General features: G+C 34.8%; 1 protein-coding gene across 1 annotated transcript in view; it reads right to left on the reverse strand.

The window, feature by feature from the left end:
* Nucleotides 1–27,639, reverse strand: part of AGMO (alkylglycerol monooxygenase) — a 192,058-nt gene that overhangs the window by 68,143 nt on the left and 96,276 nt on the right. The window contains exon 4 of the mRNA XM_042977212.1: nt 2,944–3,047. Within this exon, the coding sequence (XP_042833146.1) occupies nt 2,944–3,047 (104 nt within the window). The remainder of the gene's footprint in view (nt 1–2,943; nt 3,048–27,639) is intronic.

The following is a 27,639-nucleotide window of genomic DNA, read 5'->3' on the forward strand; positions in this document are numbered from 1 at the left end:
GAGGCTTGACTTATCTTTATGCAAAGGGAAATACATAACTCAAGAGAGAATAAAGATTTTTGAGATCATTGTTTTAATCAGGGACATGTTTAGCCTATATATAGGCCAATATGTTTATGTATAGGCTATGTTTAGCCTATGTACAGGATAATAAACGTTTGCATTATGAAGCTATTTCTTAAGAAGGGAGGATAGTCAGTATCCCTCGCCTCCATCAGAGGCCTGTTCCTTTTATTCACTGGAGCCCTAGACCAGTCTTGAGCTATCCAACTGTGACATAGGTCATAATTTCTTTCACAATGAATCATTCAGAGTTTCAGCACAAACTGTAAGGATATGGAAAAGATATATGCTCTTTCTTTTCCACCTATGTTGGTTAAAGCATGTTATATATTGAATTGTGTCCCCCACAAAATTCATGGGTTGAAATCCTATCCCCTACTTTAGAATGTGATCTTATTTGTAAATACAGCCCTTACAGATATAATTAGTTAAGATGTGCTCATAATGGAGTAGGTGGGGCTTAATCCAATATGACTTTTGTCCTTATATAAAAAGAAAAGGAGAAATCTCGATATAGACAGGGAGACCCCCATATGAAGACTAGCCTTATGCCCCCAAATGTCAAGGAACTATCAGAACCTAAAAAATTCAGAGACAGTAGTAGAACATATCCTTCCTTAGAGTCTTCAGGGAAGGGACCATGGCCCTGCCAACACCTTGATTTCAGACTTCTGGCTTCTAAAACTATGACACAACAGGTTTCTGATGTTCGAAGCTACTAAGCTTGTGAGACTGTATCATGACAGCCCTAGGAAATTAATACACACAGTAACACAGATGTGTGATGTAGGGGGTGGGACCTGGATTTCTTTTAATATCTCTTTCAGCAAATGTATTTGTACCATCAGTGACTTATAGATTTGTTTTGCCTATGCTGCTGTTTGGATTAAAACACAGGCCAGTATATATATTTTTATGAAGCATCTGGTTTCAAATATGGGACTTTGTCACGTACTAGCTGTGTAATTAACCTCACTGATCTTTGGTTCCCTGATAATAGTAACACTTGATCTAGCATAGTAATATAAGTGAAAAACAATATAGAGGCAAATAAAAGAGTATTTGGTGTGGAGGATAAGATCAGGGACCCTGCATCCAGTTGAACTGAACTCAGCTGAATGAGTTCAAATTCAACACTCCCTTTTACTAGTTTTATAACTGAACTATGGACTCAGTGTCATTTTAAAATGAGCATTATATTAGTACCTGTCTCATAAAGTTGCCATGAAGATCAAAAAGTTAATGCATAAAGAAATCTTAGAAGTTTGTCAGGAACACAGAAAGTATTCAATAAATGGTATGTAAAAGTGCCTTGCAAACTATAAAGAACCATACAAGTGCTGTAACATTATAAGTTATAGTTAATAAATAGCTTATTGATGAATGCACTTACAGAGTGATAACACTTTCTCCTTTTTTAAAAATTTTTTAATGTTTATTTATTTTTGAGAGAGACGGTGTCAGAATGTGAGCGGGCAAGGAGCAAGGAGAGGGAGGCACAGAATCTGAACCAGGCTCTAGGTTACTAGCTGTCAGCACAGAGCCCGATGTGGGGCTCCAACCCACGAACCCTGAGATCATGACCTGAGCTGAAGTCCGACACTTAATGGACTGGGCCACCCAGGCGCTCCTCTCCTTTTTTTAAAGTAGTATCTATACCCAATGAGTGCTCGAACTCAAGACCTTGAAATCAAGAGTCAGACGCTCTACCGACTGAGCCAGACAGGTGTGTTGCTAACTCTGACCTTTTATTTATGTCAGTATGCCTCTTAGCAGCAGTCATTTGGATAGCTATGGAGACATAAAGAGTGACAATCACAGATAAGGGCTATTACCAAGTGGGTCAAGTATGCCAGGGAATCAGAAGAAACTTCAAAATAGAGGCTATTTCTGGTTTTCATTAGTCTGCTCATTTCCTTGTGTAAAAATATTTTAGAGCCAAAATTTTTATTGAGCATCATATTAACTGCTCTAATATGTATACAAAAAACAAAGAATTTACATAGATTTCACTTGGGCATGGAGAAATGGGAACTGAATTTTTTAAAACTGCTTTTAAAAGTTTCTAATGAAATCTTGGGGTGCCTCAGTGGCTCAGTTAGTTAGGCAGCTGACTCTTGATTTCAGCTCAGATCATGATTCATGGTTCATGGGATTGAGCCCTGGGTCAGGCTCCATGCTGACAGTGTGAAGCCTGATTGGGATTCTCTCTTTTCCTCTCTCTCTGCCCCTCTCCTGCTCACTCTCACTGTCTCTCTCTCTCAAACTAAATAAATAAACTTAAAAAAAGTTTCTCGTGAAATCTTTGCATATATATGAATTAAGATACATTTCCTATACATCACTGTCATTAGTTATAGTAAATAAAAAAAGTAGACAGCTAATCTCCCACCTTGCTGTATACCTCAAGGTGAAATTGTGTTTTTGTTGTTGTTGTTATTGTTTTGCTTTGTTTTGTTTTATCAAATAAAAGACTACCATTGTAAAATACCACTTGCTTCATATGTATCTTGCCTTATGAAAGGAGACAAAAGCATTAATAAAACACTTTATTTTAGATTACTTGGAAGAAATGGAAACAATTGAGACTTTAAAAAATGTATTATGGGGTGGCTGAGTGGCTCAGTCGGTTGAGCATCTGACTTCAGCTCAGGTCATGATCTCATGGTTCATAGTTCGAGCCCCATGTCAGGCTTTGTGCTGACAGCTCATAGCCTGGAGCCTGCATAAGATTCTGTGTCTGTCTCTCTCCGTTTGCCCCTCCCACACTTGCACTCTGTCTCTCGCTCTGTCTCAAAAATAAACACTAAAAATTTTTTTTTAATTAAAAAATTAAAAATGTATTATATTATTATATGTATTCAATTTTATACAACTTACCCAGGAAGTATATATTTGGAAAACAGATTGCCTCAGTGCTGTGGATAAGTTGTAGTCTTCAGAACTGTGGTGGGTTTGGTGTCCAGCCCACATAATATTAACCTCTGCAAAACACATAATTTGAAATGAGCCATGAGAATAAGAACAAAGCAACTTACATTTTCAGTTATGTATGCTGCTCTTGTTAAGTGAGGAAGAAAAATCTGGAACATCTCTGAAAAACCTAGCCAATATAATTATAATTAAAATAAGCTGCTTCAAATGACTCTTGGAAACAGTGAGGGTACAAATTACAAACAAATAAGAAAACTGAAACATAGCCAATAAGTATGGATAGTGTATGTGAAATAATGAAATGCCTCCAGCAAGCTGAAATGACTTCCAAAATTTATACTTGCTAATGTATTATTATAATATGACAAATCATAAAAGCTGACCGTCAGTGTTGTAACAATGCAGTCAATGGATAGTGATGATTTTTCAGTATGTGATAATATACTTATAATTAAAGAAGAATAATGTAATGGGAGAAACTGGTATAAATTTTGGAATTAAATAGTAAATAAAATTTCTTCCTGATGGCTTTTTAAATGTCTCAAAATCTGTCTATTGGAATAAAAGGCAGAGCAGAGTAATATTTTGTCCTAAGATCTAACAATTCATTTTTATTTATAGAAATATATTAGTTAACATATATCTTTTCCAATACCTTACAAATATCCAGTATCTTACACTATCATTTTTAAAATTTCCACACATAATTGCTGTTTCATCCTTATAATAAAAAATTAAATGTAAGTTGTATATTTTCATCAAGTATTATGCAGACTGTTCACATACAGCCTTGCAATTCATTTACATCCCAAACGGATAGTTCCTTGTTTTTTTTCTACAACAATATGTCACTCTAGTGACCTCCTTAGTAGACAGAATAGAACAATCCCACATTTTTCACTCTGTGCATATTTTTTATTTCCTATCAAAATTACAGATACCACATTATAGTCTATTCAGTTAAAAGAAAGTATGTTCTTAGCTAAACTAACTATAATTAAGTTCTTTGCTACAAATATAGGAGATAGGAGGTATAGGAGACAAAATTAACCATGTGATATGATCACTGTATCCATGCCAGTATATATTAGAAATTAAATCCTTTAGTCTTGCACACATGGGGACCAAACAGACTAAAAATGGAAATATTGGGTATGGATGTTTACAGTAGCCCTATACTAGAAGTTAAAATACCTTGCATGTGGCGGAATAATTTGTTAGAAGATTTTATATATATATATATATCCCTCCCTCACCAATCTGGGTGGACTTCTCTGCTACTCATTTAGGAAATGAAAAATCTCTGGACAATCTATATAGAGTTACCAAACAAAATTGCAAAAGAATTTTTGGTAAATAAATGACAGCTCAGATTTAAGAAGGACTTAACTCTCTGAAAATGGAAAGATTATGAACAGAATTATGAATACAATTCTCCATCAGAAGTCATTACTATTAAAGTTATATACTTTCAGGGGGGGCAAGTATTTTCATAAACCGTAAGTTTATGTGTAACTTAGGTCCTGATTGGTTGACATTTTTTAAGTGTATTTACTTATTTTGAGAGAGAGCAACAGAGCACATGAGTGGGGGTAGAGGGAGAGAGAGAGAGAGAGAGAGAGAGAGAGAGAGAGAGAGAATCCCAAACAAACTCCGTGATGTTAGTGCAGAGCCCAATGCAGGCCTCAAATCCATGAATCCTAAAATTTTGACCTGAGCCTAAGTCAAGACCCTGATGCTTAAGTGACTGAGCCACCCAGGCACCCCTGATTGGTTGACATTTTAATCATTCCTAGTAATTACCTTGTATGTCTATCCAACCAATTAAGGAAATTGCTCTTATGCAAATGAAAACTATTTCATCATAATGACCCCAAACTTCCCAAGCATAATCCTTGAAATAACCTAGAATCTTAATCTCTTGCTTATTGACTAGTTATACACTTCAAATAAGAGATTTACAAAGAATCCTGTGGCACTTGATATCTTCAAATGTTGTGTGAAATATTATCAAGAGGTAATAAACTTGATGAATCTACTAAGCCTTTTAAAACTCCTTGTAGAGTTAGGCTCTAAAATAATCCAAACACCATTTTCTCTTTAGAACATAACCATTATTAAACATTTTGGAACCTATTACTTAAAAGCTTTGTTACAAAAAAATCATTGTCCATTTTGTTGGACTTGTTGGGATTTACTTTAAAAACTCATCATAATGCATGCATGTTATGAATTCAGAAGGGGATGAGCTAATCAGATGAGGCCCAATTAGAGAGTAATAGGATATATTTAAACTATTTCCTATAACTTCCACAGAAGCTAAATGGTGGAACAAAGAATCCACAAAGGTGGAGGTTAAAGACCTATCTCTTTGGTTGTTTTAAAAGCATTTACTTCCTATCACAAACTGTGTGTAACACAAGACTTCGTTCAATGAAGTACAGCTGTATAAACAGGGTACAGTAACTGGATCCTACTGCCTTACCTCTGTCACTTTTCAGAACTAGGAAAAACAAGAAAAAAATATAAGATTTTTTCCCACAGTTTATATGCACCTTACTTGAAGTAAATCATTTAGAAAGTGGTTATAAAAATGCGTTTTATAGAAAATTATTTCAGTAGTTCTTTTATAAGCAAAATAACAGATTAATAGTACACTTTCAAATATGTTCATTTTCACTAATATGTGAATTGATGAATTATCTGTTCTAAGGAATAAAAACAAATATTAAAGAGGAAAGATGATATTTTAAGAATAAACTTCTTTCTATCAATGAACTAACGTAATTATAAGTTATAGTCCATAACAATTTTCTTTTCCTATTAGCGAATTACTGATTATACAAGCATACAGGATGTTGTTATGGCTTTTCAATAATATAGCTAGAAACATTATGTTACTTTCCAGTATTAAAATATAGACTTGTATAAATATATTTTATTAATACATTGACCAATCATTTGATTTAGCCAAAATCTAATGCAATATGTGTGTTTATGTGTATGTTATATTCTTGAGTTTGTTAACATTTTTTTTTAATTGAAGTATAGCTTACATATGGTGAAATCCATCCCTTTTAGTACTCGGTAATATGAGTTTTTACCAAGCAAATACAGCTGTGTAATCGCAATCAAGATACAGGACAGTTCTGACCAACCCAAAAAATTCCTCATTGCACTTTGTGCTTGTGGCAAGTAAACTCGAACATGGCTCCCTGATCAGATGATGATATTCTGAACTGTGAACTGATAACGTAATGGGATGAAACTCTTGGGACCTTGGGGAAGGTGAGGGTGTTTTGAATTCAGGAAAAAAATGAATCACTGGGATCTAGAAGGCTGTCTATGGGAGGTAGCCTCTCAGAGAGCCCCCAGTGATCCTTGCCCTTGTGGATGTTCATCCCTTGTATAATCCCTCCCATTGAGTGTGGGCTGGATTTAATAATTCCCTTCTAATGAATATAATTTTGGCAAAGGTGATGGGATGTCAATTGTGATATTAGGTTGTAAAAAGACAGAGGCTTACATCTCGAGTGCTCTTATATTCTCAAATTCTCTAAGGAAAGTCAGTCACCATGTTGTGAACTGCCTTTTTGAAAAGCACATATGGTAGGGAATCAGGAGAGGCCCCAAGCTAACCAGTGAGGAACTAAGCACCTCAGCTCAAACTCCACAAGGAATTGAATCCTGCCAACGACCATGTAAGTAAATTTGGAAGCAGATCTTCCCCCAGCTGATCCTTCATGTAACATTGCAGCTAGCAGACAGTTTAACTGCTTAACTACAACCTCGTGAAAGACCTTGAGCCAGAAGCACTCAACTAATAAACTGTGCCCAGATTCCAGACCCACAGAGACTGTGAGCTAAGCCACTAATGTGTTACAAACAAGTGGATAATATAGTGGTCAATCCCCTAGGCCTCATTCTCCCAGTCTTTCATTTCCATTGATTTGAATGCTTTACTATAGTTTTGCTTTTTGAGAATTTCATATAAATAAATTACATAGTATTTAGCCTTTTGAGTCTGGTTTCTTTTACTAAGCATAATGCATTACAGACTTCTCCATTTTATCTGTACTTTGTTTTTCCTTTTTTTTGCCGAGTAGTATTCCATTTTAATGGTTGAATCAAAATTTTTGTTTTGTTTTTATTCATTCACTAGTTGAAGAACATTTTAGTTGCTTCCAGTTTGGGGCAATTGCAAAGCATCCATAAACATTCTAATATAGTTTTTTTCTCAGAACCTAAGTTTCATTTCACTTGGGCAAATACTCAGGAGTGAGATTACTGAGCTGTATAGTATATTTACATTTAGGTTGTAAAGAAACAATCAAACCATTTTCCAGTGGCTGTGCATTTATTTTCTTGTACTACCACCAGCAGTGTATGAGAGTTACATTTTCTCTACATGTCTAGCAACCCTTGGCATTATTAATTTTGTTTTTAATTTATTTGTTTCTTTTTTTTCAATATATGAAATTTATTGTCAAATTGGTTTCCATACAACACCCAGTGCTCATCCCAAAAGGTGCCCTCCTCAATACCCATCACCCACCCTCCCCTCCCTCCCACCCCCCATCAACCCTCAGTTTGTTCTCAGTTTTTAAGAGTCTCTTAGGCTTTGGCTCTCTCCCACTCTAACCTCTTTTTTTTTTTCCTTCCCCTCCCCTATGGGTTTCTGTTAAGTTTCTCAGGATCCACATAAGAGTGAAACCATATGGTATCTGTCTTTCTCTGTATGGCTTATTTCACTTAGCATCACACTCTCCAGTTCCATCCACGTTGCTACAAAGGGCTATATTTCATTCTTTCTCATTGCCACGTAGTACTCCATTGTTTCATAGCATTCTAAGACTTGTATAATTGTATCACATTGAAGTTTTACTTTCCATTGCCATAATAGCTAATGACTATGATTATCTCTCCATGTGGTTATTTGCCATCTATACATGTTCTTTGAACTATCTAATCAAAATTTGTGCCCCCATTTTAATGGAGTTGTAGTCTTATTATTGAGTTTTCAGAAATCTTATATATTCATTATACAAGTCCTTTTTAGATATGTGATTTGCAAACATTTTCTCCTCTGCTATGGCTTGACTTTTCATTTCTAAGTGTCTTAAGAACATAAGTTTCAATTTTGATGAAACCCAATTTAGATACCTGAGAGTTTTATTAAAATATATTTTTAGCATATATAACAAAGAATGGGGTTACTTCGGAGAAAGTTTTCAGAATGATGAGACATTTGTGTCTATAAGCAAAAGAGTCTATTTTACATATCTAAAATATATCTAAGTAAGTCTACTGAAGTGTCTTCTCACCTGTGGATGGAGAGAATAACCCTCTTGCCTTTGACAAGAAATCTAACACTATAAAACACTGACCTTTTCCAATTCTAACCTCTCTTGGAATCACAATTTTAATAGATTTTTAAAACATGATATTCAAATGGAAGCTTTTAATTCTATCTTGTAGAATTTTAGAATGAGAGTTCTCCAATTATATGTTTATATGCTTTTAAAATTTGAAAAGAGCAAAAGAGAAGATACAACTTTTTAGTATGAAGTAAAAAAAAAAATCCATTAGAATTTATTTGGTCATGGACCAAATCCAGCCCACAACCTGCTTTGTACAGCCAACAAGCTAAGAGTGGCTTTAACATATTTTAAATGATTGAGGTAAAATCCGAAGAGTAACAGTTTATGATACAGGAATATTACACTAAAAAATTATGCACCTTCCTCTTTCTCTTTGTTGCATACCCTCTATTCTCTGGGATTGAATACCCTCAGCACTTTCATGGTCCCCTGTCCTTGTGTGACCCATCAAAATATTCTTCATCTTTCAAGGATCACTGCATATGTCATTTTCTAACCCTCCCAGTCACAATTATTATATAATGTTTATTATTCCTAGGCCTCCAGCATTACGAATACTCTACTATTTTGCATCTCCCTCTGTTTTATAGGCTTCTTAATTAAGGAGATTAACTTGTCTTTGTATTTTCTATAGTGCCTCATCGTGTCTTTGCATGGTAGACATCAATATATTTTTCTTGATTAAACCTGTGTTTATTAAAAACTGGCTCATTTGAATAATCAATAACCATGTCACACTATTTTATTTGTTCAACTTTCTCATTAGTAAAAGCAATGTTTTTTTTAATTTCTCTTTACACTATTCCTTCTCTTTAATTTCAATCATAACCAAACACTCCACTTTGTAAAACATGATCCATTGACCTTCCGTTCCTTTAATTTTTTTTTCACCTTAAACATCTTAAAAGAGAAATTTATTTACTTTCTTAACTCCTATTCATTCTTAAGCTCATTCTTAATGGCACTTAATTCTCTCCAAAATCATTACTGGCCTCTTTATTGTCAAAGCTAAAGACTTCTTTTAGGTGTCATTCTATTTGAACTTTCTAAAACATTTGTCCACTGAATCTATCTTGAAAACCTCTCCCTCTGGCTTTCCCTTTCCCTTGCTCCCAGTTCTCCTCATTTTTCAGGCCAGGTGCATTTTCCTAACCTCTTCCCCTTTTCTCACCTATTTAAAGGGACTAATTTATTTTTCTTTGCTCCTTGCTTCTTGTTTTTCATGGTGTGCCATGACCTGCAATGACTTCAATAAATGCTTATCCAAAAAAATGATGGTTCCCAAATACTTCAGTCTATAGGTGTCTGTTGACTTCTAGGTCTGAATTCCTTAGGGGAAATTCCATACATATTATGCCTTGAATCTATTTAATTGTCTTGCTTTCTGTCTTCTGTTGTCCTTTCCTTCTAAATCGCATCATGTCTTCTCAGTCCCCAGGCAGGAGAGAATAGACTGGGAAGACCTCAAAACAGAAGCAACCTCAGTGCTTTTTTGTATCCTCTGACCTCTCTTTCGATAGTTACGCAAGGCTTAGCATATAATCAGGACAAAAACCAGTATTTCTGTAAAAATAATTTTTTGTACATTTTATTTATTTTTGAGAGAGAAAGAGAGAGGGCACAAGTGGAGGAGAGGCAGAGAGAGAGGGAGACACAGAATCCAAAGCAGGCTCCAGGCTCTGAGCTGTCAGCACAGAGGCCGATGTGGGGCTCGAACTCAAACCCTGAGATCATGACCTGAGCCAAAGTCAGACACTTAACAAACTGAGCCACCCATCCACCCCTATAAAAGTAAATTTTTAAAAATGACCTCACTGAAGCTTGTGATATTTTCTTCTAATACACTGCAGCAAACAGGCCCAAGAGTTGGTTTTATTAGTAATGGGAACATTAAAAAAATGAGAAAATATGAAGAAAAATGTTGAATGACAAAAGTAACATAGAGGAACATGATTATTTGTGAAGTCAAATAATAGAATTTAAGATATTCTTTCTTCAAAGATTTGACGTTTTAGAAAAATTATAGGGAAGAGGGCATGAAAAAACTCAAAAACTGTACTTGACATAGTCAAATTCTAGAGTAATAAGATAGCTTTCATACTGAAGAACATTCTCCTCTAATTCTTCAAAATATATTAAATATTATCATATGACCTATTGCAGCCCCTCTGGTCCTGAAGTTAGAATATCAAACTTGGAGCCTATCCTGGAGTGCTGTGTTTAGTTTTCGTAACCATTTGCAGAATGTCCCTACTAGAGCTATCCCACTTGCTCTTAATTAAACCTACCTCTAGAGCTATCCCACTTGCTCTTAATTAAACCTACCTCATCACAAAATTAATCTTTACCTGGAGATATGTATTTTTGATACACTTTTGAGGTTGGGAGAATACAAACATGACATATCACTTTGTCATATTTTCTTTTAAGAATCTCAAAAAATAAAAACAAAGACAAATAACTAATATATCTACACAAAACTCCCTGATCATTTTTAAATTCCCATATAGAAAACAAAAACAAAAAAATTGTCAAAATACATAAGGCTTTCATGCATCCTCTTTCTCACTCTTTTCTGTTGTTCCAAATATTTGAGGTTGTACTGTGAACCGGTCTTAATCCTAATGGTCAAATACAAATAACCATATTTTTTATTGGAAAAAAAATGCTTTCCTCTTGCAGTAGCATTCTACTTAAATATAATTTCAAAAACAAGTTGTTAGAAATATTTTATAATGTCATTTGTATCAGAAACTATTATTTGTAAAGTTACTACGCATGCAATGAAGATCGCTTAAGTTGATTAAAGTTTAAAAGACATGAAGCAACATATTATCAAAGTCCAAGGTTCCTATTAGCCATTTCTCAGTACAGTCTAACACTTAGGAGTCCACAATAACTTGCCTTGATCCCTGAGCTTTGCAGTGCAATGTGAATTTGAGCAACCACACATTTATTAGTAGATAACACAACAAATTAGTGTAGGTCAAAACAATGATTTTAACACATCTCTCCTAATAATTTTCTTTTTCTTGTGGTCAACATGTCTAAAATCTTGTCGAATGACCAAAAACAAACAAAACAAAACAACAACAAAAAAACCCACCACATTCTGCTAGCATTGCAGAGTTGCATAACGTGATTTCTTATAATGATGTCACGTCTGATGCTGTAGACCATGTGAAACAGATTAGTTGTGACCAAATTAGTATTCTTTTGCAAGGCCAGCTGATGTGCACATGTAAAACATACAGCACATACTCTGAGATGCAATTAAATGATTCTCAAACACTATAGCATCAGTAATTCCAGCCTCATAAATATCTACCTTATAGAGATAGATTTTTATTTGTTTCTTGAAACAATCAACATGACAATTTAAGTAATTTTAATACATTTTCGTCCTTGAGAAACTTACTAAGAAAATGCTTTGGTGGCATTTTTTTTTTTTTGGTTGGATAATGCCTCACTTGTTCTTTTTAAAGAGTTCTTATATTCATGTGTTCTCGGCTGTCTTTAGGAAAGATTGATGTCTGGTGTCACTGCTAGGAAGTGCAAACTGTTCAGCCTCACTGCAATCTATGTCCTCATCCTCTTGCTCCACAGGATACCACATACTTTGGCAGCCAACATTCAGAAGGGAAGTGCTTTAACGGCAATAAGTGATGCCAATGAAACCTTTCCCACAATGCTCAAAACTTAGTGGTTGGAGGCTGAGGCACCAAATGGTGGGACTAAGGAAGATAAATGGATCAATTAGCTGACAGGTTCTAATGCTGTTTACCTAACCAATGCTGAAAGAGTTACAAAATTTCTGCTATCATTAAAATTTTCACCAAAATATCACCCTTATGATAGCCTAGTAGAATCTGGGTCTGGTTAGCAATGTCTGGTTAGCAATGTCTCTCTTTTGAGACATAAGAACTTAGTGATCAATTGTGTTAATAATAACAATTGTCAGTGTGCTTTTCTAGAAGTAATTTCCACAGTATAACATGTTCCAGCTATACCTCCACCCCTGGAGAGTGGAGCAATAGGAGGGAACCCTTCGCAATGTAAGTAAAATGAAAGGAATTTATATAAAATGACATAAAACAGGTGTTAAAGAAACAGTGAGCTCCTTAGTGGGGGAACACATGATATTGTGGAAGCAAGACATTCAAAAGCTATATGATCATGGCAAAGTCATTTAGAGTTTCCAATGTTCCCATCAATATGAGCGAGTTATGGTATTGCTTTTCATGAAAAACAACGTGGCTACATTCACAATATCAAGGAGGAATAGAATGTGAGTTTTTCTTTTTTTATAGATGGAGTTGGATTCTGATTGGGATAAATAAGTTACTCATTTGACTGCTTTAGGTTACAAATAGTGTCAAAGCCACCAAATCCAGTGAAACCAAGTAACCACATGTTGATTTGACCCACTACCTTGGTCTTCTTATATCCATGCTTTCAAAAAATTACCTAATTCTTCAAACTATTCCATGAAATAAACATTCAGTATTTTGCAAGTAAATCCATGAAGCATAAGATCTCAAACTGATCCTAACAACCATGAGTGATTTCTAAAATAAGTTGAAGTTGTGTTTTTGTTTTTTGCTTTTGTTTTTGCCTACTTCAGTGCCAAGACTTTTCAAATGTAAGTAAAATTCTACCAGGTCTCTCATATAGCTTTTGAATTAGGGACACGAAAAAAGCAACCATTAAAAAAAAGGAGTGGGGGAGTCAGGAGAAGACAAAAAAAAAAAAAAAAAAAAAGAGACTCTTGCCAGCAGTTGTGAAGAGAGGTGAAAATAGGAGAATAAAAGATAACATAAATTGAAGAACAAAACTGTTTAGAGGGCTAGGCATGATTTTGAGATTGTCTTTGCTAATCTTAATAGTGAGGTAACTCTTATTTTCTTGCTATCTTAAAGAAGAGGAAATTGAGGAAAAAGTTTTTCCAGATCATAATTATAAAGTGGCAGAGCCAGAATCGAAATCCAAACCTATCTGGTCCCAAAGCCCACACTCTTCCCTGAAGTCTGAAATTGTTAAGTGCTCACAGCTCTGCATGAGATGGAACAGCCAGGTGACTAATGCATAGTGCCTGCTTTAAAGAGTGAGTTCTTGGGGCACCTGGGTGGCTCAGTCAGTTAAGCATCTGACATCAGCTGAGGTCATGATCTCGTGGTTTGTGAGCCCAAGCCTCAAGTTGGGTTCTGTGCTGACAACTCAGAGCCTGGAGACTGCTTAGGATTCTGTGTCTCCCTCTCTCTCTACCCCTGGCCTTCTCTCATTCTCTCTCTCTCTCTCTCTCTCTCAAATAAACATGAAAAAAAAATTTTAATAAATAAAAAATAGTAAAGACTGTTTTTTACACATAAAAAGAAGATGAAGACATTCATATGAAGAAAAGTAAATGGGGGCGCCTGGGTGGTTCAGTCGGTTAAGCGGCCGACTTCGGCTCAGGTCATGAGCTCACGGTCCGTGAATTCGAGCCCCGCCTCGGGCTCTGTGCTGACAGCTCAGAGCCTGGAGCCTGTTTCAGATTCTGTGTCTCCCTCTCTCTGACCCTCCCCCGTTCATGCTTTGTCTCTCTCTGTCTCAAAAATAAATAAACGTTTTAAAAAAAAAGAAAAGTAAATGGAAAATAAGAAACCACAAGTACCAGATTAGTTGTGTAAATACTGCTCGTAATGGAGATCAGGGAAAGAATGTAGCTGGGGCCAGGTTAGTCAGGTTAACTCTTCAGAAGAGGCTAGGTTTGACACTCTCAATGTGAAGATATTAATTTCCTAGAAAGATGGTATCTAGTATATTAAGAGAGTACCTTTTCTAAACAAAACAAAACATATAAACAATGCAAAATAATTGTTACAGGATGCCTTTATTTAAAAAAAATTCAAAACAGGGACATTGAGATTAGCCTTATTAATATATATTTTTTACTTTTACAAAGTACTAGTTGGTTTCAAAAAAAGATGATGCAGGACATAGTTTAAAATAGTACTTCATTTAGAAGTTATGTTCTATTGGTTTAAAAATGCATTTTATGTGCATTTTTAGGAACTATTACTATTGATCAAAGTGAAGCTTACAAAATACAAACAATTTAATAATGTTCCATTTAAGGAAGGAAAATGGAATTCAAATATCTCTTGTTTTGAATAAAAAAGGACCACTTAACACTTCATCACAAATTAAAAGTTCCTTTCCCCAAATTTTACAACAAATGGTTCTAAGACACAGGCATGTAAATAAATTTCGGCTCAACTCTTTTTCCAAGTTAATTTACATAATCAGGAAGCTTAATTTTTCTCAAAAGGCTTCCGGAAGTTTTAGTAAAATATCACAAATATTCTCTAGTGTGTCAACTGAACACTAAATTTCTACTTCAACTAATTAAATTTACTGAAAATATTAATTTTTCCTCAAAGTACTTGTGTTACTGTCATAAAAATTTCACCAAAAATATTTATTTAAATGCGTTTTTTAAAAAAAGAAAGAAAAAAGTCTTTCTGTGGATTTCAGAGTGAATATTTACATAAACGAGATTATTAATCTTGGCTATTCTATTCACAATCACACACACATACACACACACACACACACAAGCAAATACAGTGTCTGATATTATTATCAGTGCATTAAGCCCTTGGCCTCTGTACCTTTTTAGCAATAAAATGTGCTCTTAGCAATAAAATGCACATGAATGTATATTACTTCCTTTGGTTTTACTAAAAGGCCTGTTGCTGATAGCCTCTCCTTTAATAGAACCAACCCAATTGGCAAATTTCTTACTTTTATTTGAAATATATACTTAGGAATCAAAACATGGAATACTGACAAGAAAAATTAAATAAACACTTTTATGCAATACTTTGGAAGAGGCATAAATAAAATTAGAAGTGAAATAAAGGAAAAAAAAACTTGAATAATGTTAATTGTTATGTTGTTCAATTACAATGTTTCCTTTCAGTGAGAAATGAAGCTAAATATGTTAGGAAAATTGTCTAGCACCATATTTTACTAAAACGAAATAAAATTTTCAGCAGAAGATGTTTCAGTCAAACCCCTCATCTCTTTTTATCTATAAATTTAGCAGGGTTTCTGTAGTCTCTTCAATGGGGAAAGAAACCAAGAAATTCTGTAGAGAGTTATACATAATCTTTAATGGAAAAGAAGCCTGATATGACATAAAATTATTTTCACTGTAATGGAAACTATAAATTTCAAAGAAGACAATGTTTATAATTTATTTCCTGTATTTTAAAAAGGTAAGAGTAATTAAAATAATCTTTCTAAATAGGTGACGAGGAGTTCTGGATACTTACATATTCTGGTTAATAGAGAAATGCAAGTCATATGAAGTATCAAATTTCAAAGAATTAAACTAACATTGGCTACATGAAACAACACAGATAATTTAAATATTCCTGTTTCAAAAAATTCCTTCTTTCTTTCCTTCCTTCCTTCTTTCCTTTCTTCCTTTATTCTTTCCTTCCTTTCTTCCTTCCTTTTCTCCCAAGGACTTCCTAGGGACTTTTTCTCCTACAGTAACCACTGACCTTTTGGTGCTATGTTCTTAGAGATGATTATAAAGTACTGTTTTCACTTTCAAAGAGGATTTGTGGACATAGTAACACTAATCAGAATGAGGAAACGAGGATTTTTCTAATAATGCAAAAGGCACAAGATTTTAAGTGCCTTGAGTTGTAGTATAAACATAAGTAATTGCATTTCATATATATATGAAATTTGAAATATATATGAATATGTATTTATATATTAGTTCATTTCTTTTGGATTCATTTTCTTCATTAGAGGGACAAGGGCATTTTGGCAAATGTTTGTAGAAGGGCATTGTATCAGGAGGACTTCCCATTCAGTTGCACAAATACTCTCAAGCCTAGGAATAGGCTGGCTCCTATTTGGTATGGGACAAACATTGGCTCCTATAGCATTACCCAGTAAAATGGATATTGCTTTAAGAAATTGAAAATCTGAACAAAGGAAAAAGGAGAAAGACAGACAGAAAGAAAGACAGAAAGACAGAAAGACAGAAAGACAGAAAGAAAGAAAGAAAGAAAGAGAAAGATGAGAGAAGAAGAAGGAAGGAAAGAAAGGAAAGAGAGAGAGAGAAATGTAACTTGATAGTAACCATGTATTAAATGTTACAGGGTTATTATAATGTTATTATCTAAGAATTCATACCTTGATTCCTAATTTTCACTATCAGTTAAAGGTTAATATCCTACTTAATTGTGTACATGGACCTCATTGCTTATTTTTAATGTATCAAAAACAAAAATCAAATTATGACCCTTTGCATTTGATATGTATTACATAATTTGCATAAAACTTGTTCTTAATATCGTCTTCTTTTCTTCTCCCAGTTACTACATATTCTGGTCCTCCAGCCCCTTATCTCACCTGGATGATAGTTCTAGGGTATTCTTATTTCTTGTGTACCTTCTCCTTATGTGCTTTCTTTGGAGTACCAATATGACATATTTCTATGTCACCTAGGATTCACACTTGTTTCTTCGTTCTTCTCACTACAATATATGTAATCCCTGGGCATTATCAAATTTTCACAGTGAGATTGAGAAAGAAGGAGTAACTTGCCCCAGGGCACAAAGCAACTTGACTAATAGTACAAATAAAATTAGATGACTGGTACAAACAATCTTCTCTTATTAAGGTGTAACCATTCACAGTGAGCCACATGTTTCACCATTGTTTGTGTATTATAATTACACTCTCAATAAATCAACTATAATCTCAAGTCTCCAGAATTACATGTCTGTGTCTTTCCCACATGTCATACATGATGTGCATGACATTTTTTAATATTTATCTTTTACCTCTCTGCCCGGACAATACTAGCTCAATACTTACCCAGTAGAATAAAATTCTTTTAGAAGGCAACATTCTAATCATCTCATTCTCAATTCAATTTGTTTCAAGAAACATTTTCTGTGCACCTTCTATTTACAAAGCACTGTGTTCATTCTACACTAAAAATAAATCTAAACGGATCAAAGACTTAAATGTAAAAGCTAAAACTATAAGACTCTTGAAAGAAAACATAGCTGTTATTTCTCTGTGACCTTGGATTAGTCTCTTAGATATGATACCATAGTCTAAGCAAACAGAAATAACAGATATATTGCCCATAATTAAAATTAAAAATTTTTGTGCAGTAAAGGATACTATTAACAAAATAAAGACAATGTTTCATTGTCTAGAATGAAGATAGAATGAAGGGAAATGTTTTCAAATTTTATCTGACAAAGCCTTTGCATCTAGAATGTACAAAGAACTCATAACAATAAAAGATAAATTATCTGATTTAAATATAGGCAAATGTTTAAATAGACATTCTTTTTATTTATTTATTTTGAGAGAGACAGAAACAGTGCAAGTGGGGGAGGGGCAGAGAGAAAGGGAGTGAGAAAGAATCTCAAGCAGGCTCCACTCTGTCAGTGCAGAGCCCAGTGTGGGGCTCGAACCCACAAAACTGTGAAATCATGACCTGAGCTGAAACCAAGAGTTGTATGCTTAACCAACTGAGCCACCCAGGTGTCCCTAAAGAAACACTTCTTTAAAGAAGATACACAGATGACCAATAAGCATATGGAAAGATGCTCAACGTCATCAGTCATCAGTGAAATGCCAATCAAAACATTAATAAGATGCCATTTTTCGTCTACTAAGATTTTTATAATAAAAAAATGGACAATAACAAATGTGAATGAGGATGTGTAGAGATTAGCACATATACAGTACTGGCAGAAATATAAAATGGTGCAGCTGTTTTGGAAAACAGTTTACAATTCTTCAAAAAGTTAAATAAAGAGTACCTCATGCCTCTGAAATGCCACTCCTAGGTATATACTCAAGAGAATGGATAATATGTGTTTACATATATCTAAAACGTGGAAATAACCCAAATATCTACCAGCTAATAAACAAGTAAGTAAAATTTTGTGTATCCATACAATGAAATATTACTGAGCCATGAAAGAAATCAATTATTGACACATACTACACTGTAGAAGAACCTAAAAACATCATGCTAAGTGAAAGACACAAAAGATACTGTTTACATGAAATGCCCAAAATATGCAACCCCATAGAAACAAGGTAGATTGGTGGTTTCCAGGGTCTGAAGGGAAGGGGAATGGGGAGTCATTGCTAATGTATATGAGATTTCTTTTAGGGTGATGAAAATGTTCTGGAATTAGTGGTGATAGTTACATAATCTTGAGAATATGCCAAAAACCATTAAATTATACACTTTGAAATAAAATTTTATTTTATTTTTTAATTTTTTGAGAGAGAGAGAGCATGAGAAGGGGAGAGGGGCGGAGGGAGGGAGGGAGGAAGGGAGGGAGAGCGAGAGGGAGAGAGAGAGGGAGAGAGAGAGAGAAAGAGAGAGAGAAAAAGAGAGAGAGAGAGAGAGAGACAGAGAGAGAATCTCAAGCAGGCTCCACGCACAGCACGGAGCTCAATGGAGTTTGATCCCACGACCCTGATGAGAACCATGACCCAACCCAAAATTCAAGTTGGACACTAAGGGCGTTTGGGTGTCTCAGTTGCTTAATTGACCAGCTTCGGTGCAGGTCACGATCTTGTGGTTCATGGGTTCCAACTCATCGGGATCTGTGCTGACAGAACTTGGAGCCTGCTTTGGATTCTGTATCTCCCTCTCTCTTTGCCCCTCCCCTGCTCATGCTCTCTCTCTGTGTGTGTCTCAAAAATAAACTTAAAAAAAAAAAAGTCAGACCCTCAACTGACTGAGCTGCCCAGGCACCCCTGAAAGGGTAAATTTTATATTAAAGGGTATAGAAATTACATCGTAATAACTTAAAACAAAAAGTGCACTGGGAGAGAGGATGGTGGAAGGTGAGAGAAGAAAATTTTATGAATGGGCTAGTTATACACCATTCCACTTAAAAGTGAAACAAAACTAAACTATGTGCTAAATAGTGTGGATCAAAAGATGAATGACTCCTGTGTTTAAACATTCATAGTGTGGAGAAAGCAGACACAGCCTAACAGAATACAATGTGAGGCAGGCTGGAACTAAGGGCTGCTTCCACAAATGGTTGGAATATGAAGAGAGATGAGGAAGCAATTAGAGATTCTTTTGTAGGGTAGGGAAAAATCAAACTAAGTCTTGAAGGATGTCTCCCAGTAAAAAGGGCATTTCAGGCAACTGAAAACAAGCAAAGGTGGAAAGACTTAAATGTGGATAGAGTATCTGGAAAACAAAAAGCACTCCTGTAGGCTAGAGCTCAAGCTTGTGGAAGGAAGAGCTGCAGGCAGGTCGCTACAGGAAGTTTCTGGCAGTAGTGACCATGGAAGAGTCTGCCAAATGGTTTGGGTCACACAGACCTGGCTTCTCATCTCACTTCCACTACCTATATTGCAGAGAGATCTTCCTCAAAAGATAGGGATTATATTTGAGACCTTCCTCAAAACAGGGATTATACACAACAGTATACTGAAAGAACTTAAAGGCGATGACACAAGTAGACTGTTGTATTAGGTACACAGCAAAATAATACTTTTCTCATCACAAAAGTAAATATATGTTTATTTCAGTAAACTGGAAAAATAGAAGAGTAAATGGAAAAAAAAATACTGGCCTCTGTACTCCCTCTACTCAGACATGGTCATTGTTAACATCTTAGTGTGTATCCTTCCAGTCTTTTTTAGTGTCTGATTAGTTTATAATTATACAAAATATTAGATGATAAACTTTTCCATTATCCTCAAACATTTTCAACAGTCCTATAATGCTTTGCTTTTTGTATATATTTACCCTAATTATATAAATAATTACCCTCAGTTTGAGAGCTTTGATTCCTCTATTGCTATGAATATTCATGGCTTATGTATTTTTAAATATTCACCAAAGTACTATGTGTTCTATAGTTTTAAAAGTTATACATTCCAGTATGCATATAAAGAAGAACATCAATGCATGAGCCATCTTTCCCTTTTCTGATTCTTAATTCCCATAGGTAACCATTTTCAACTGCTTGAACTGTTTCCTTTGGTATTTACCTCTACATTTTTAAATAACATCCTTTTAATTTTTTTACCGTTTACTTATTTTTGAGAGAGAGAGAGAGACAGTGTGTGTGCAGGGGTGGGGCAGAGAGAGAGGAAGATACAGAATCCGAAGCAGGCTCCAGTCTCTGAACTGTCAGAACAGAGCCTGACGCGGGGCTCGAACCCATGAACTATGAGATCATGACCTGAACTGAAGTCAAATGCTTAACCAACTGAAACACCCAGGCGTCCCTTAAATAACATTCTTACATTAATATTTTTTAAAAATTTGAGACATTAACTACTGACTGCCTGCTACAATAGACATAAATTTAGCTCTTTACGCTGGCACTTATACACACACACACACACACACACCTCACAAACTTCTTTTCACTTCTTCCCAAAAGAGATATCATCTTTTTTTTTGTTAAATTTAAATGTGTTCATTTTGTGACTTTGAAAATGTTATATGCTGCTGAGTGATGCAGCATATTATGAAATTTTCTTCTTCCATTTTGTTTACATGGTTTTTTTCTTACATATCAATGATTTATTTCCAAAGTCTGCTGATGAAAGTTTCTTTAGTAATACTTTCAAATATAATGAGTATTCTAAGAAAGTTTTCTTTTCTTTTTATTTTTGGAAAAAGTTTGTGGGGACTTTGGCTTCTCTCTTCTCAGGTTGGCCCCACAGTTGTCCTAGAGTTGGCCTTTTACCATCAATTGAGGATTTTCTTTAATGTCTCTATCATAGGATTTCCTGTTTCCTAAATACCATTTCTTCCTACTTCCTTAACTTTTTTTCTTAATAAATAAATCCTCTGGTCTACAGAAGGTAAGGTTTGATATTAGGCACATATGAATATATTTTTATTTTATTTACATGCTTGATTTCTGGTTTTCTTAGATATATGATTTCAGACTGGGAATAAATTCCATTCAGAATTTTGATTGCATTGAAACATGGGCAACTAGAATCTAGTTGCTAGTGAAAAATCTCATGCCTTTATTATTCCATCACTTTTGGATATCTGAACTTATTATTTTCACCTTTCTAGAAGATGTTAGTCTATTTTTTTCCCAAATATTCCAAAATTCATGATAACATGTTTGAACATGGGAATTGTTTTCATTTACTTGGTTGGAGCATGCTAAATTTGGAAAGTTCCATCCTTTCAGTCTCAAACATTTTATTTATACATTTGATAAGAACCTTATTTCCACTTTCTTTGTTCTTTTTTTTTTTTAGAGAGAAAAAACAGTTGGCTAACCAAAACACCCACAGATATTATAAGAAAACTACAGACTGATATTTTTCATGAACACCCATGCAAAATTCTTAACAAAATACCAACAAATTGAATCCAACAAAGTATAAAAGGAACTATACACCACAACCAAGTACGATTTACCCCAGGTATACAAGATTCAACATTCAAAAAATAATATAACTCATCATATTAATAGGTTAAAAAGAAAAATCAGATCTATAGATGCAGACAAAGCATTTATCAAAATCCAGTACTCCTTCATTGTAAAAATTCTCAGTAACCTAGGAATAGAGGAAATCTTCCTTAGCTTAGTGAAGACTATCTTCAAAGAACCTATAGCTAAGATCATACTTAATGGTGAAAAACCTGAAGCTTTCCCACTAAGACCAGGAATAAGGCAAGAATGTCTCCTCTTATAACTCCTTTTCAATATTGTAATGGAAGTTCTACCTGAAACATTAAGAAAAGAAAAGGAAATAAAATTTGTACAGATAGAGAAGGAAGATATCTAACTGTCTTTGTTTACAGATGACAAAATTGTCTACAGGAAAATTCCACTGAAATGACAAAAAAAGGTCCCGGAACTAATAAAAGATTATAGCAAGGTTGTAGGATACAAGGTCAACATACAAAAATAAATCATTTTCAGATATACCAGCAATTAACAAGTAAAATTTGAAATTAAAAACACAATACCATTTACATTAGTATCCCCCCAAGTGAAATACTTAGGTATAAATCTTTATGTACAAAACTTCTGTGAAGAATGCTTAATAACTCTACCTAACAAAATCAAATAATAACTAACTAAATGGAGAGACAGTACATGTTCATGGATAGGAAGACTCGGTATTGTCAAGAGGTCAGTTTTTCCTCAACTGAATCTATAGAATCAATGCAATAACAACCAAAATCCCAGCAAGTTATTTTATGGATTTTGACAAATTCTAAAGTTTTTATGCAGAAGCAAAGGACTCAGAACAGCCAACACAATATTAAAAGTCACTATTTGAAAACTGGCCCTACCCGACTTCAAGACTTACTACAAACTATAGTACTTGAAACAGTGTGGTATTGGTGAAAGAGACAATTAGATGAATGCAATGAAATATCCCAGAAATGGGCTCACATAAATATAGAGAACTTTGTCCTATGACAAAGGAGCAAAGGTAATACAGTGAAGCAAATATCGTTTTCTTCAAGCAATAGCGCTGGGAAACAGGACATCTACATGGAAAAAAAAAAAAAAGAATCTAGACTCAAACCTTACAATTCTTCACAAAAATTAATTCAAAATGCATCACAGACTTAAATGTAAAATACAAAATATAAAACTCCTAAAAAAATAAAATAGGAGAAAATCTAGATAACTTTGGGTATTGCAATGACTTTTTAGATACAACACCAAAGGCATGATCCACGAAAAAATGGATAGGCTGCACTTCATTAAAATTAAAAAAACTTTGCTCAATGTTAAGAGGATGACAAGACGAATCACACTGGGAGAAAATGTTTACAAAACACACATGTGATAAATGACAGTTGTCCAAAATATACAAAAAAAACAAAATAAAAACAAAAACAAAAACAAAAACAAAAACCTCTTAACACTCAGCAATAAGAAAACAATGGGCCCAAGATCTTAAAGGACACCTCATCCGAGAACATATTCAAATGGCAAATAAGCACATGAGAAGATACTCCACATTACATGTCATCAGGGAAATGCAAATTCAAACAACAGTGAGATACCACCACACACCCAGTAGAATGGCCAAAATCCAGAACATTGCCAACTCCAAATGCTGGTGAGGATGTGGAAAACCAGGAAATTTCATTATTGCTGATGGGAATACAAAATTGTACAGCCACTTACAAGACAGTTGAGTAGTTTCTTACAAAGCTAAACATACTCTTACCATATGATCCAGTAATTGCATTCATTGGTATTTACCCAAAACAAATGAAAACATATCCACACAAAATTTTGCACATGGATGCTCACAGCAGATGGATTCATAATTATAAAACTTTGAAAGCAACCAAAATGTCATTCGATAGGTAAATGGGTACACTGTAGTGTAGCCAGAGAATGGAATATTATTATTGAGCAATACAAGATGAGTGGTGAAGCCATGAAAATATATGAAGCAAGCTTAAATGCATATTAATAAGTGAATAAGCCACTTAATAAGTGAATTATTAATAATTGGCTTATTAATAAGCCAATTAATAAGTGAATGTAGGCTGAAAAGCCTACATTAGTTATAATTTCAATTATATGACTTTTGGGAAAAGGAAAAATTATTTAAAGTAAAAGGATCAGTGGTGGCCATGGATTGGAGTAGGGAGAGGAATAAATAGGTGGAGCTCAGAGGATTTCTAGGGCAATGAAAAATACTTTGCATGATATTATAATGATGGATAAGTGTCATTATACAGTCGTCCAAACCCACAGAATAAGGGAAGTCTCTGTCCCTTTGTCTTAATTTTCTTGTGAACCTAAAACTTCTCTATAAAAATAAAGCCTTGAAAGAAAGTTGATTACACTTCAGACCTTCTGGACTAATCCTCTATTTTTTTAACCTTATTTATTTATTTATTTATTTATTTATTTATTTATTTTTAAGTTTATTTATTTTTGAGACAGAGAGAGACAGAGCATGAACGGGGGAGGGTCAGAGAGAGAGGGAGACACAGAATCGGAAGCAGGCTCCAGGCTCCCGGCCATCAGCCCAGAGCCTGACGCAGGGCTTGAACTCACAGACCGCGAGATCGTGACCTGAGCTGAAGTCGGATTCTTAACCGACTGAGCCACCCAGGCACCCCATTTTTTAACCTTATTTATAGTTTGTTTGTTTGCTTTTTATTCTATGCTTTGGAAAATTTTCTCGGAGCGCCTGGGTGGCTCAGTCGGTTAAGCATCTGACTCAGGTCATGATCTCGTGGTCTGTGAGTTGGAGCCCGGCATCAGGTTCTGTGCTCACAGCTCAGAGCCTGGAGCCTGTTTCAGATTCTGTGTCTCCCTTTCTCTCTGACCCTCCCCCGTGCATGCTCTGTCTCTCCCTGTCTCAAAAATAAATAAACGTTAAAAAAATTAAAAAAAAAAAAGAAAATTTTCTCAAGTTTCTGTTTCAACCCATATTTGAGTATCTTGTTTTCATGTATTTAATTTGTAAGAATTCACTTTGTTCTTGTGTATTTCTTTTATACACTTTGTTCTTGTGTATTTCTATTTTTGTTGAATAAATGCAATATCTACTCTTCCTTCTCTAAAGCCATTAATCATGATAGGATTTAAAACCTTTTTTTTCTGCTCCTTGCATGTCTCTGTTTCCCTAATTTTCTTTTGTTGCTATTGCTGTTTTGCTTTTTAATTTGACCTCTATCCTTCTCTCACACTTTAAATATCTATAGGCCAGGGAGAAATCCTTTTATTGTTGGCCTGGAGGTTAGAAGAATACTCCAGAAATATTGAATCCAGTGGGGAAAGATAACCTCTGTTTTCCTGTGTTCAGTTACTTTCTTGCCTCCAGCTCCACCCGCTATTCCCATGTCTAAGAACCTTCCAGTTCATTGCACTCAGAAAGTAAGCTGTCTTTTCCTGAATAAGGGAATGGAATTTTCCCAGGTCTTCTGGAGTTCTGGGGATCACAAAATGCTTATACAGAATTTCAACTGATCCTGTAGCTTTCAACTCCAACTATACACCCTCTTCTGATGCTCTTACTGTCTCTAATTCTTGGCACTTTCTAGGGTTCTCCAGTACAGATTATCTTTGTTCTTGGCTCCATACTTTGTAACTTGACTTTCATCCATCTTGGTTCAGCTATTTTGTTTAATTCTTGCCCATCAAATTTCAGCTTTCAAAGTTTGTTGCAGTACATCCCACTTATTGCTCAATATTCTTAGGGCTTATAGCTTTCTTTGTCGTGTTACTATAATTTTTTTGAGGCTTCTTGAAGAAGCAGAGATGAATGCAATTGGTCAAGCAGTCCTATTGAAGTGGAAGTAAGTATCTATGTTTTTGTACTATAAACTGACACTGGTAATCTATGATCTTTTAATAATGCTTAATGCTATAAAACAATATTCAGTCATTTTAAAAATGAACTTGGGGGCACCTGGGTGGCTCAGTCGGTTGAGCGTCCGACTTCAGCTCAGGTCATGATCTCGCGGTTCGTGGGTTCGGGCCCGTGTCGGGCTCTATGCTGATGGCTCGGAGCCTGGAGCCTGGAGCCTGCTTCGGATTCTACGTCTCCCTCTCTCTCTGCCTCTCTGCCGCTCATGCTTTGACTCTCTCTCTCAAAAATAAACATTTTTTAAAAATTAAAAAAAAATGAATTTGAATGTTACAATGAAAGTTTTGGGATTTTTATTTCACTATCAATTTTTCCAACAAAGAATTTGAAATATTGATTCCTTCTGCATATTATGCTTCAAAAGCAGTGTTTTCTGAAATCTACCAGCCATTCAGTGGTCAGATAATTTTAAGAAATGTATATTCCCCATAGAGATACATGATGCTTATTAAGATAACAAAGGTTCAGAGTGAATAAACACACTTAACTTAGTTTAAACTTGAGTTCCCTAAACTGACTTCACAATTTGACAACGTTGCTACAAAATTCCAAGAAGCAGAATTGTAAAAAGTAGAATATTTATTCTGTGAAACACATTCTAAGAAATTCTGTTATAAGTTTAATATTTACCATGGCACGGTTTGCACAAACATACTGTGTAATTAATGTTTATTGGGATTACTATCAATTCTTTTGAATGTGTCAGAAAAAGAACTATAGTGGACAAGTTTACCATGGATATATGATTTGGCAAGTATCCTTAATATTTGGACTCCAAGTGGCAAGCATGACAGTTACATTTAATGCAGAATACACAAATATGAAGAATAAATTATTCCTGCCACCTATGCACTTGAACCTAGCTCTAGAGCTGAAATAGAAAACATAATTTTGCTGTTTTACTTTTTAGCACAGACGTACAAATGTTGAAAATCCAACCCCCCATGACACTCAAAGTTGTTATTTAATTATGTAGTATATAATTGGGTTAAATTAACATAAAAACTATTCAGAAGTAGGAAAAGAAAGAAAGAACAGTTATTTAGTTCACAGGACTGCTAACTCTCTCACTTGCCTACAAGGAAGCGTCACTTGAATTACCAAAGTAGCTATTTTTCTGCTGTTAGCTCTTAACCAAATATTGGCACCTAAGAGCACCGTCTCTCCTTCAGTGGATCAAGCCAAATACAACTACAGCCCAAAAAAGACATCCTGTCCCTCCTTTAATAGCCAGCAGTCTCCTCTCTCAGTTCCAAAGAAAAACAAGAGCAAATATTTGTAAAGATTTTTTTGTCTTGTACCAAAATGAGCATTAATAAAATCATGCTTGGAGAAAAGCACTGAGAGGGTATATAAAAATGATACTGTAATGTCAAAGTGGGAAGCATTAATTCATAATATGCAGAAGTATTTTTAGATGGTACTGACAGTTTGCATGAAGCTTGGGATTGGTGTGACTTGCCTTCATAGGAAAGGAATGGCCTAGCCTGGGAATTTTATTGGCAGACATCATAGCTTAAAAATGCACATGGGATGTCTGTCTTACAAAGCAATAAGCATAATATTTTACTTTTTTTCATTTTATAAAAGGAATCAGTTATTATACAAGCGAAGAGTTTTCTTGCTTTTCTCATTATTCATCTTACTTTTGCTAGACAGTATTAAACAGAAGTCTGAATATTATCTTGGATTTTATGGTTCTCTATGGTTTGCAAAGTACTTTCACATACGTCACCTCCTTTAATCCTTGCAACAACTGTTGAGGGTGTTATTAATATCTCTGCTTTATCTAAAAGAAAATTGAAGACCAAAAGGGATTAGTGAATTGCCTGAGACTACACGACCACTAAATAAT

Source organism: Panthera tigris, chromosome A2, assembly GCF_018350195.1.
Source record: "Panthera tigris isolate Pti1 chromosome A2, P.tigris_Pti1_mat1.1, whole genome shotgun sequence".
NCBI lineage: Eukaryota > Metazoa > Chordata > Mammalia > Carnivora > Felidae > Panthera > Panthera tigris.